The 12,077-nt window shown below is 59.7% G+C and overlaps 1 protein-coding gene across 6 annotated transcripts in view; it reads right to left on the bottom strand.

Annotated features, from left to right (window-relative positions):
• Positions 1 to 12,077, bottom strand: part of TIMP2 (TIMP metallopeptidase inhibitor 2) — a 47,864-nt gene that overhangs the window by 13,294 nt on the left and 22,493 nt on the right. For 3 of the 6 annotated variants that reach the window (XR_012009369.1, XR_012009367.1, XR_012009368.1), the window contains one exon: positions 11,956 to 12,059. Coding sequence is in view for 3 of the 6 variants with exons in the window: in XM_072781834.1 (XP_072637935.1) it covers positions 1,291 to 1,391; positions 11,956 to 12,059 (205 nt within the window). In the remaining 3 variants the exon portion in view is untranslated. Of the gene's footprint in view, positions 1 to 1,290; positions 1,392 to 11,955; positions 12,060 to 12,077 lie in introns of those variants that run through there. The other 3 variants (XM_072781835.1, XM_072781836.1, XM_072781834.1) reach the window with 2 other exon arrangements.

Below are 12,077 nucleotides of genomic sequence, written 5' to 3' on the forward strand. Positions count from 1 at the left end.
CGGTGACAACAACGCGCCGTCACCGAGACCTCGCCATCTTTCACGGAGACCAAACATGCTTCTTGGTGTCAACACCTGCCTCTTCAGGACGCCCCGATGAGGTTGCAAGAACAGAGACGTTCTCTCTCCCTCGCGTAGGGACTTAGGCCCCGAGAGAGCAGGTCGCCCCTCGGATGACACGGATGCAATGAGTAAGCATTTCGTGGACCTCCTGATAACACGTGTTCCCCGCTTCTTTGTATTTTTGTAACACAATTAAACACAGACAGCGGGCGGCCCGGGGGCTCGGCGGTTTAGTGCCTGCCTTCACCCTGGGGTGTGATCCCGGGGTCCCGGGATCGAGTCCCACGTCGGGCTCCCTGCATGGAGCCTGCTTCTCCCTCTGCCTGTGTCTCTGCCTTTCTCTCTCTCTCTCTCTGTGTCTCTCATGAATAAATAAAATCTTTGAAAAAAAAAAAAAAAACACAGACAGCGACAACTCCTGCCTTTATGAAGCCGTCTCTCCAGGGACAGCGCCTAGGACGTCCTCCTCCCCTGGGGACGGAGTTAGTGACTGAGACAAGATCGCCTTCCTCCACGGCCGGTCCTGTCCTTCCAACCTCGTCTCCCACCCCGTCTCCTCTCCAACACGAGCTCCTCGCCCTTGAACATGGACAACGTTCTGAAACAACTGACCTCCCCTTCCACCTCCCCTTCAGTGCTCAGTCCCCACGCCTGCCCGTCCCGCTCCCACCTGGCGGATCCCCTCCGCCACTGGCCAGGCCGTGGGCTCCATGTCCTCCTCGGGGAAGCCGGCCCCCACCACACCTGCCCACGGGACCCCTCCTTCCTCTTAGACTCGAAGGCTGACCAGGTGAGGGAGACCCCACGGCACAGTTTGTGGGAGTGAGGGCTCCCAGATGCAACGGCCAAGCTCTCGGGCCTTCGAACCTCGCACTGGCTCAGCTGAGGACGGGCACCCTCGGAATGTTCCACAGAAGCTCTGGCCACCGCTGTAACCGTGCTGAGACTCTGCCACAAATTTACTACCCACCAAAACGAAGAGGACACATTTCTACAATGACCTGGTCGACGGGAACATGGCAGGTCCACACAACTTTCCAGGCAGTCACAGATTAAGGAAAATCGGATTGACCTGTGGCTTGGAGCCCTCGAGTCTGCTCGAGGGATGGCTGTACCGAGTTACTCAAGAAGGCAGGACACCTCCTCGGGGGGCGGGGGGGGCCCAACCTTGCTCCCGGCCCTCCCGAGGCTCTGCCCAGGCAGCAACCTGGCGGTGGTGCCCGGTACCTTTATCTGCTTGATCTCATACTGAATCCGCTTGATGGGGTTGCCGTAGATGTCATTCCCAGAGTCCACCTCCTTCACACTGACCGCTTTGGCCCTAATCACTGCAAAACAAAGACAGGGAGGTGAGTGGAGCCACCACAGTGCTGTCCTGGCTCCGGGGCGGGGTGGGGGTGGGGGCACGATGAAGCCAGCCCCTTGCACGGTGTCAGACCCCACCCACGGCGAGGGGCAGGGGCGAGGGGTGAAGCTCTGAGACCCCTTCCAGTCCCAGGATTCTTCAGCAAGAATGTTGACAGGTGGGACACCTGGGTGGCTCAGCGGTTTAGCACCTGCCTTCAGCCCAGTGTGTGATCCTGGAGACCCGGGATCAAGTCCCACATCAGGCTCCCTGCGTGGAGCCTGCTTCTCCCTCTGCCTGTGTCTCTGCCTCTCTTTCTCTCTGTGTCTCTCATGAATAAATAAAGAAAATCTTTGGGAAAAAAAAAAAGAATGTTGACAGGGACCCAAAGCAGAAGGCTGGTGTCTCACCGGTAGCGAGGTTACTGGGTAGTCACTGATAAAGCTCTTTGTTGATGTCACGCCTAAGTGCTTTGGGGCTTTTTAAAATTCTCTCCAACGAACGGGTAGGCTGCGGCTGGGCAAGCAGATAAGCAAATTAACTGGGCCACAATCATCATATAATTAAGGATGGTGGCTTCCTACCACCCAGCCTCCATCCACAGCCTACTGCAAACAGGCTTTTCCAGGCTGAAAGCAGAGGGATAACCGCCTTCCAAAGAGGCCCCATCATAGTTAGGTTTGGGGGTCTTATATTGGAAAGGTCTATCCTACTACTCCTAATCTGTCCTAAAGGCGTCCCGGATAAATGTCCCACGGACGATGCTTTATAATGATACGTTCTGGGCAGCCCTGGTGGATCAGCGGTTTAGCGCCGCCTTCAGCCCAGGGCATGATCCTGGAGACCTGGGATGGAGTCCCATGTCGTGCTCCCTGCATGGAGCCTGCTTCTCCCTCTGCCTGTGTCTCTGCCTCTGTCTCTCAAAATAAATAAAATTTATTTAAAAAAATAGTAATAACACGTTCTATCAGGGGCATGACAGGCAAAGGGTCAGAGTGCTCGGCCCCCCCAGAGGCCATCGAGCTGGGTGAGGAAATGCTCACAGACCCCACTGGACAGAGGCCCAGGAAGGAGGCCAAACGGAAAGAAAACGGTCCCAGACCATGACACAAGGATGAAGGAGACGGGAAGAGGTCAGGCTGGGAAGGTTCGGGAACGTCCGCTCATGGGCCATGCACCACAGGGTTTCCTTCCTACCAGCAATTAAGCCAGGACCCGGACCCAGCCCGCGGCCTGACCAGGTGAGGGTCAGCGGGACCCGGACCCAGCCCATGGCCTGACCAGGTGACAGTCAGCAGGGCTCGGTCACTGGGGCAGAGCCCTCCCTTAATTCATTTCGAGGCTTATATCAGCGGGCACAGCCCATTTTAATGGCTTTAAAAGCTTTGCCCTCCACAGCTTGGCCAGCCGTGCGGGGTCCCCTGGGTGAGGGTTATGTGAATGCGGATGCAAGCCAAACAGAGCAATAAGGAACAGACGGAGCCAGGCACAGAGGCGCCTCCCTCCTCTGCCCCGGGTGCGGGGGCAGCTCATATCTTGGAGACCCCCACCCCCACCCTGGCCAGGGCCGTCTTCCCCACGACATGCACACGGATCCCATGTGCACCCACCACGCACCCCTGGCCCCAACCAGGCCCCAGAGGCCACCCCACCCCCACCCCGCCCAGCCCAAACCCCATTCTTAGGTCTCCTTCTGTTGGAGCTGAGTCACGATGGGCAGAGGCCGCAGGTTCCTGCCTCCCAGGCTGAGCCCGGCCCAAACCTGCAGAGCCACATCTAGGCAGTGCCAGCCAGGGGCCCAGGACAGAGGGCTCTCCCCTCGCTGGCAGGTCAGCCTGCTTGCAGTGACTCCTCAGGCTCCCACCCTTCTCCACCCCCAGCGCCAGCAGACTTTTTATAGCCTCATCCCTCCGGGCTCAAATGTCTTCCTCGGCCACCCACTGCCCTCCTCTAAAATAAGGACACCCCTGTGCGACCTGGTGCCAGCCGGCAGCTATCTCCGCTGCCCCAGCCACCCCCATCCTGCTGTTCCACAGTCCGGAAAGTCCTTAGAATCCGAACCTGCCCAGGGGTGTCCCCACCTCTGGACTCACAAGTCTCTTCTGGCCCAAATGCCATCTAACCTTCCCTGCCTGGAAAACTTCTATGCATCCCTCAAGACCCAGGCAAAATACCCCTTTCCTGTCTTGCTCTGGGAAATCCCGTCCTCCGTAGCAGCACCCGGCATACTCCACATCACTCCCCCACCCTGTTACGTACACCTGTCTGCTCAGGGAGCTTCTACAGGCAGGGGCTGCGTTCTGACCACAGCGCCCACTGGGCCTTTGCCGGATGGAAAAGGGCTGTCCCTGCCGCATCCAGGCAGCCCGGGGGAGTCTGTCCGCGGTCTCTCTCACTACCTGCCTCACCCGAACCCTACTGCCCAGGCCACAGTGAGGAGGGTTGATGCAAATCACGAACCGTCTCAGATGCACGCCCCGGGCGTCTCTGGGGTGGAGCCCTGTCCCTGGCTGCTGAGCTCAAATAAACCAGGAACATCCGAGGGAGACAGGAGTTCTGGGAGCCCCGCTGCTGGATTTTACTACGATACACCCAATTCCACCTGTTTTTCAGACGTCTGCTACCCCACACAATGCTTCACCCAAAACAGGTCCTGCGGCCATCGGAAGACAAGCACGCACTGCTCTCAGTGCACAGGTTCCAGTCCGTTCCATGCATTCAGACTCATGCATTTTTCTCCTAGAGAAGCCCCCGAGGCTCCGGGGCAGTCCGAATCCTTATTGGGAAGAGGCAGCAGCAGCCCTGCTTGGCCCCCTCCCCACACTGTGGTCTCAGGGAAGCTCCCTGACCTCACGGAGGCACAGCGCTCCCAGCAGAGGCCGAGCTGCGGCCAGCTGTCCCTCAGCCCCCATCCAGGCCGTGGGGAGGACCAGGGGACGCGGTGCACGTGACGTGCAGTGCCTGGCACACAGAATTTGTGCCGTGGCGAAGAATGGCACAAAGTCTCCCCCTCCTGCGGTGAGAGGCTCAGAGAGCCCGGGGCCAGACGGCACCTCGGGGCCAGCACCAGTCCCAGGCTCTGGGTTTGCCGCAGGTTCCCGACACGCTTGCCTGGCTTTGGGGCTACAGACCACACACTTCCAAACCCCCCCGCCCTTTGCTTTTTAAATTATCGGAAAGAAGGGACTTGTTGAATCCAGGGCCCAGGGGTAGACTCGTGGGTTGAGACTAGAATGTTAACTGGCTCCCCGGCTGCCAGCTGCTTGCAGGGAAGTGGGGGCAGGGGCCGGAGGAGCTCCAGCTGGGCTTGTCCCCCACAAAACAAGAACGCCAGAGCCTTCGGGGTCCTCAGTTCTGGGTGGGAACCTCCTCTCCACTTTGCAAAGCGAGAGATAATGTGAAGGAAAGAAAGAGAATGGAGGAAAGCCAAAGAAGACCAGTTCTATGGAAACCTTCTGAAAGCATCAACACCCGTGGGGCATGAGGGAGAGATGCCGGGCATGCACCTGTCCGCGCAGATGTGAGGCCTGATGCTGCCAAGCTGCTCAGGGCAGCGGGGACCGTGGGGGTTCAGCACTCTATGTGGGGAAGGGCGCGTGCAAAGCTCTGGCAAATAAATTAATCAAAACCGGAGGATCTGGGACGCCTGGGTGGCTCAGGGATTGAGGGTCTGCCTTCGGCTCAGGTCGTGATCCCGGGGTCCTGGGATCGAGTCCCACGTCGGGCTCCCTGCATGGAGCCTCCTTCTCCCTCTGCCTGTGTCTCTGCCTTCCTCTCTCTCTCTGTGTGTCTCTCGTGAATTAATAAATAAGATCTTAAAAAACAAAACCCAAAAAACAAAGGATCCCACAGGCAAGCTGAAGGCGAGACCTGGGGGAAACAGGACAGAGGGGCCCCACAGGGAGGGAGGGCTGGGGCGGCATCCCGGTGGAGCCCAGCCAACTCTGGCTGCAGACATTCTGACCCTCAGCCTTCTGCCCCCAGCATGAGGCCAGAGTGGGGATGCCTTACCAGCCAGACTCAGAGCTCGGGGATGAGCTGCGTTTCAAGTGAAATCCCAAAAGCGTGAGCTTCCTCCTGCTGCCCACAGAGGAAAGGGGTAAGGTGTGGGGAGGGTCTCTGGTAACAGAGATGGCCTTCGAGGAGCATCCAGCACAGGCAAGGAGTCAGACAGTGGACAGGGACACAGGGAAGCACATGGTTTCCAGCTCAAGCGGCAGACGGGGAAGAGGCAGAGAGGTCTCCAGAAAGGCATTTCCAGCACTGCAACACCCCAGGCGCTGGCATCGCCAGAGCTCTGGGAGGGCGACTACTCCTAGTACAGATGGGCCCCTCTCATCCCAGGCTGTTTCAAGACCAGGGCTGGGAAAAAGCCAGGGAGACCCAAAGAACCCGAGAGGAAATGAAAATCCAGGCACGGATACACATTTGCTGAACACCTACTATGTGCAGGGCCCGGTGTCTGGCCCTGGGGGTGGGTGACCAGCCCACATCCTGTCCACCCCGACCCCCCACACCAGGGTGAGCCCCTAAGCTCCACCGGCCTGCTCCTTGGCCGTAGGAACCAGAGGCAGCAGCAGGAGGCTTTGTAAAGATCCTTGTTTTAACTGCTTTGTGCTCAAAGACGATGGCCTCTCCCTGAGATGCTCAGATTTTGTTTTTCCTTCTTTCCCTTCCTCCGTTAACACAACATCTGGGTTTGAGATCAAGGGTGATACACTGGCTGATGAATTCACCGCCAGATGTTGGCTACTGGAATGCACAACCGTCGACTTAATTCAAAGCACACGCAACCGCAGAGCCCCTGCCCCCACCCCTTGGGCCGCGGACACATGATGTCACTTCCCCCCGCTAGCAGCCTGCAAAAACAATCCCTAGTACACCCAGCCAGATTTGGGATGGAAAAGAGCTGGGTGGGTGGAGAGTCAAGGTCGGCGACGATGATCCAAAGAACACAGGCTATGTTCAGACTGTGAGAGAGGATGACTGCCCAGGGAGACCCGGGGAGGCCAGACTGTCCCACTGCGGCGCAGGGTGGGGCGGTGACGGTGGGGGTAATAGAAGGGGGCTTTCGGGACACCCAGGGTGTCCTCAGCACACAACGCGGCCTGGGCTGGCCTGGGGGCACCGGGGGTGCAGCATGCTTGACCAAACCCAAGCAGAGAATCAAATCATCCCCAGCCCCCGCTCCCCACCAACATCTTTTGAGTCCTACGGTGTCCGTGGACCTTCCTGGGGAAGCAATGGAGAAGAGCAAGCCATTCCCATAACCTGTGGGGGAGCCAGACCCAGAAAGAGAACCGCCTCTAAGGAGATCATTTATTTCACACCCACTGAGCCGTCTTTACTATCTTGCCGTGAGCCTGGCCGCTCTCCGGAGGAATCCCATCTGCTGCACATACAGATACATCCTAATAGGACACTTCCCAATGGGGCCACTGTGCCTGGGCACCGGCTCCCAATTCCAGAGCCAGGTAAAGCTGTGGATATTCAAACGTGACTTTGAGCCCTTCGTGGCCGTGGTTCCATGCACTCAACACACGCTAGGTCCCCCCGGGGCCCTGGTGCCGGCTGAGGCCCGAGCTTCTGGCTTAGGGAAAAATCACGCATCTGCCCAGAAGAGCTGTGGGAAATCTCTGGGTTTGGAAAAAATAGTCTAAATACGAGGTCAAAATCCAGCCCCGGGTCATCTGAGCCTCACCAGTGCACTGACTCAGAGCAGCAGGGCTGGCGGGGTGTCAGCAGAGGCCTCGTCCCCTCGCAGCCCAGCCCACTCTCTGCCGCTCGGGGGAACCCGGGAGGGTCGCCCCGGGAGACCGCTGCCCTCCCGTTCTGCTCCCAGGCCCGTGGTCCCTCCGTGAGGGGCGCGCGCCCAGTGCCCCTCGTGTACGGGGAGGGAAGGATGGGGCCCCGACCTGCCAGCACGTCTGCCGACACCCCGGGTCCTGTCCCTGGCCGAGAGGGGGTGGGGCCGCTCCACCCGGTGACTGGACCGTAGTCGAGCCAAGCCTGTCGTGGACACCGGGTTTTGAGGCCCCAGCAGTGGCGTGCAGTTACAGGGGTGAGCATGGCGGAGGGTACCTCTTAGGGGAGATGGGGCCACTGCGTCGCCCGAGCTGCAAACACCCTCCGTGGGTCACGGGGCCACTTCCTTGTCTCCATGCAGAATTATGTGCCAATCTCTTCCGGGGAAACACAACTGCCACTTACTCCAGGTGGGCTCCACTCTGTGCAGGGGCGGGGGGGGAGTTGGGGACAGTGGCAGGGCTCCCCGCTTTCATCTACGCTCCCCAGAGACAGGGGGCTCCCGATTGCAGAGCTACTGAAGTCCCCACTAATGCCTGTGACGACATCTTGCAGCTGCCATTTGGGACAAGTGTTTCTTAACCCTTTTGGGTGCACAGGTGACATTGTGGTCCACCTGGCTGAGATCCCCCTGAGTTCTGATGAGCTTGCCCAAAGCCCGGTCAAGGGCAGCCCTGGGAAAGCCAGGGGGTGCCACACGGCCTCCCAGACACGCCTGGCCATGACAGCTCCAACAGGATGAACACGTTGGCAGGGCCCCGGCCCTCGTTATCACAGGAGCCCTAATGGAGTGCCTCAGTGGACTTTGGGGGCAGAGTAAAGACGGTCCTGAACCCCTCTGATGGGACTGCATTTATATCCTGAGCAGGGTGGACGACCTCCGTAGCTGGAGGGCAGGGAACGGGGTGGACCGTGATCCAGAAGGAGGATCGGGCTCACGTGGACCGCAGGTCTGCTCAGACCCCCTGGGTCTCAAGGCCCCCACCCCTTCCCACAGACCTGCACATGGAAATGGGGTGTGGTCACAAGGCACGTGTGGTGTCAGCGCTGGCTCAGCACCCACCCGTCCGTGGGAGCGTCCAGCCTGCCTGCGCCCCACCTCCTTGGGTGTCCCTCCGTGGACACAGTAGGGAGGGCCTTCTCTAGTGTCAGGACCTGGCCACCTGCAGTGAGCAGTGGGGCCGACTTCCTCCAATGCACTTCCTTTAGGGAACTGAGAAAAAGTGTGTGTGTGTGCAGGAAGCATCATTTCATAATTAGAGACCTCCTGGTGGTGGTAGGAGGCAACCAGGGGCTCCCTCTGTCTGAGCAGCAACCCTGACAGACCAGATGCCACCTTTGGGTCCTTGCAAACCTCCTCGTCCCTGGGGAGCTCTGGGGCAGGGCTGTGCCCATCCAGGGCGAGGGCAAGGGTGGCCGGCGTGACTCAGGCCAGGGTGGGAAATGCCTGCACTCACAACCACCCGGAGCAGACGCGTCTATGGGAGCTGAGGGTGGAGCAGGGAGGGTGACAGGGTGGCCGAGAGAGGACAGCCAGCAGCACTGTGGCCCTGGTCCGGGTCTTTGGTCATTCTAGCACATTCACATAAGCTGCTGTCCACTGGATGCCCCGTCTCCATGGAGACCAGCGTTCCCACCTCCACTTCCTGTCCGTTGGCTCCGGCCCCCTTGGGAGCACACGGGAACCATCTAGGAGCTCATCAGCTGTGCAGAGAAAAGCTGGGGCACCGGCTGCTCGCCCCAGCCCCCCAGGACCCTGGCAGGCCCCCGACTCACGCCCCGCCAGCCTTCCTTCTCCCCGTGAGCCCAGCGGGACCTCATGCCGGCGGCTTTGGTCACGGTTCCCAAAGCCTTGGGCTCAGGCCCTTCCCATTCACGTGCTGCTGAATCACTTGAAAAAAATGCATCCCGATCCTGGGAGGATTTGCCGAGAACAGTGCGGCTTTGTAGAAAGAACTGCTGCTCTGCACTTTCTCCGCCAAGACTGCGACCAGCGGCCAAGCTCAGCCCTGCAAACCCCAAGCCTGGAGCCCGCAGCGGGGGCAGCGGCTGGAGGGGGCAGGAGGCACAGGGAGCCTGCTGAGGGCACACCCGGCCACCCCCCTGCAATCCCTTGCCATCCGCGGGCTGAGAATGGGGCCCGAAGAGCTGGGGTTGCCCTGTCCTCACCCTGCCACTGGCTGGCCATGACCCGGGGCAAGTCTCTGCTCCTCTCTGGGCCGCCCCACTTGCAGGGATGAAAGCACGAGAGCCGGGCCCACGGCTCAGGCCCATCAGCGTGGACGGTGGGGCAGCCCCGCCCCTGGCGTAGGACTGAGTCATGCGGTCCGTGGGCTGACCCCCACCCACTGCATTCTCGGGCAGAAATGGGGCTGTAAAGGCTGGGATCCCAGGGCCTACAATCCCAGCCTCCGGCGTGGGGCGAGCCCAGGAGGCACGTGTGCCCGCTGCTTCGCCACCACCGCCTCATAGCTCAGCCTGGCAAACGGGGCTGCCTCCTGGAGCTCACGGTGTACAGGGATGCGCTGTCAACCCGGCACCCCCTGTCCGGCCTGGGTCCCCGCCTGGGCTGTGACGAGAACCGTGGAGGCAGGCTGCACATCCACATCAACCCCTCATCGTGCTACGGGGGCGGAGGTGGGGGCAGGATACTGTCCACATCTCGGGGCCATCTTCCACTCACTGGAAGAACCACAGCAGGTCAGAGAGGGGCCCCTGTGTCCCAATTTTTTAAAAATGGCATTTTTCCCATTATAATTCTGAGGTTCTGGATGTTATTACACATCTGATGGCCATGCACCTGCTGTGTGAGGGAGGGGACAGGGGTAGGGCCTTGCACACGTAGAAGGCAGAGTCACGGTCCAAACCCACAATGCCTGCTGGCGAAGCTAGCGTAGGAGCGGGCCGTGCCATCACGGGGCTCAACTGCCGTTCCTGGGTCTCTTGTCCTGGCACCTGGGAGGCACTGCTGGTCTGCACCTGCCCTAGACGGTGCTGCTGTTTCCTCTCCAAAGCCCTTGGGCAAATGGGGGCGCCTGGCTACCACTGGACAGCCATGGAAGCCTTCCCAGCCTGGGGAGGACTCAGGCGGGGCTGCTAAGAAGTGACCAGACAGTCAAGGTTCTAGTAAACTCACACTGAAATGGAAACAGGGAAGCTAAGCTGCCCACCAAATCTGTGAGCAGAAGCATGAAACCCACGGCAAGTTCTAGAAGGTAACGGTGTTCAGAGAGGGAGGACCCGTAGGGGAGGACCCGAGAAGAGCTTCAGGAGGGTGAAGGTGCACATGGCCATCACGCCAGGAGTCCTCATTGCTCAGCGGGAACCTGCCAGGTGGCACCGTCCCAGGCCCTTGGGCACCACAGTCGACGTGCGTCAGAGTCATCAGCAGGGAGCAAAGACAGGGTCAGCCAGGACCCCAGCCTGCTCTCTGGACACCGCGGAGATGGAAGATACCCAGGACATCTCCAGAGGGAATCGGGGGCCGGCTGGAGGGCACCTTTATCATCTGCACCACTGGCCCTGGGCAAAGAGGGCCCCCCACCCCCAGCCTCCTGCAGCACAGGTGGGGGAGGGCAGGGTGCTCGTCCCGCTGCCGGAGGACAGTGTAGGTGTGATCCTCCGGCAACAATGACTCACCCTCCACCCAGTCTCGCTGCCCATCTCCCACACCCACTTTCGGCTCAAGTGTGCCCGAGAAGAGGCACCTCCTCCCCTAGAACACTCGGGCCACGAATACCTCATCTGAAAGTCAAAGGCGGGCTCCTCCATTCACCAGACCGTGGCTTCCAAAGACCTCATTACTCAGTGTTTGGGTCCCATCATGACCACGTGATCCCACTGCACCCCCCCACCCCGGGGACCAGGGCTATGTGTGGGCAGCACGCAGAGCCCCGGGCGACCCTGTAACGTGCAACGCCGAGCCACTAGGAGCCGGCACGCCTCCCCTCAGGTAACCTTCACTTGGCTTGGGAGCCTCAGAGCCCTCCCGGCCCCAGGGCTTCGTCCTCACTCACGTTGGGCTTAGGTTGCATTGTCCAGTTGGCTTTGTAGCCCCGTCCCGTGACATTCCCACAGCAGAGGACAGAATGACAACGTGCCGGGATCAAATGTTTTCTCTACATAACGTGGAAAAGCCGGACGGACAAGGGGGCTCAAGGAGATAAAAACACAAGACCACAAAAGCTCCGTCACCCCAGCTCCTGAGGACCTGAAAACTACCCCCAAGAAACTCATGGGGTGCAGTTACTGCCCCGAGTGGCATGTGTGGGGGTTCTGTGAGCCCGATGCTCCCCGGGGGAGCCCAGCTGAGGCTTCCCACTAGACTGGGTCACCCCGCACCTCCCTGTGCACCCCACGCAATGGAGGGACGGGCACGTAGCTAGGAGGATCAGCATGCAGGAAAGGGAAGCCGCACGCAGATAAGAAGCTGGTTTGGAGCAAGTATTCTAGATCTTTGGACAGTGGGCTCATAATTGTTCATTATGTTTCTAGAAAATTTACATTAAGTGAGAGATGGGGCCATTCACGGGCCAATGATACCAACGCATCATCAGGGCCGAAGACGGATGACCCAACTCAATGTATCTGAGGTCCTGGGTCGGGGTGGGGGAGGGAGGCAACATGTCCTCCAATGTCGGTCCAGGGTCACCTAACTATGGCTTGAGGGCTGAACCCAGACACCTCCCCCGCCCCCATTTTTGTAAATCGAGTCTTATTGGAACCTGGCCATGCCCACTCACTTGTGTGTTGTCTACGGCTGCTTCCAAGCTGCGGTGGCAGGGGAGGGCTGTTGCCATAGAGAGTGGCGGGCTGGCAAAGCCTCGCATATTTGCTATCTGGTTCCCTGCAGAAAAAGTTTATT

This window comes from Canis lupus, chromosome 16 (genome assembly GCF_048164855.1).
Source record: "Canis lupus baileyi chromosome 16, mCanLup2.hap1, whole genome shotgun sequence".
NCBI lineage: Eukaryota > Metazoa > Chordata > Mammalia > Carnivora > Canidae > Canis > Canis lupus.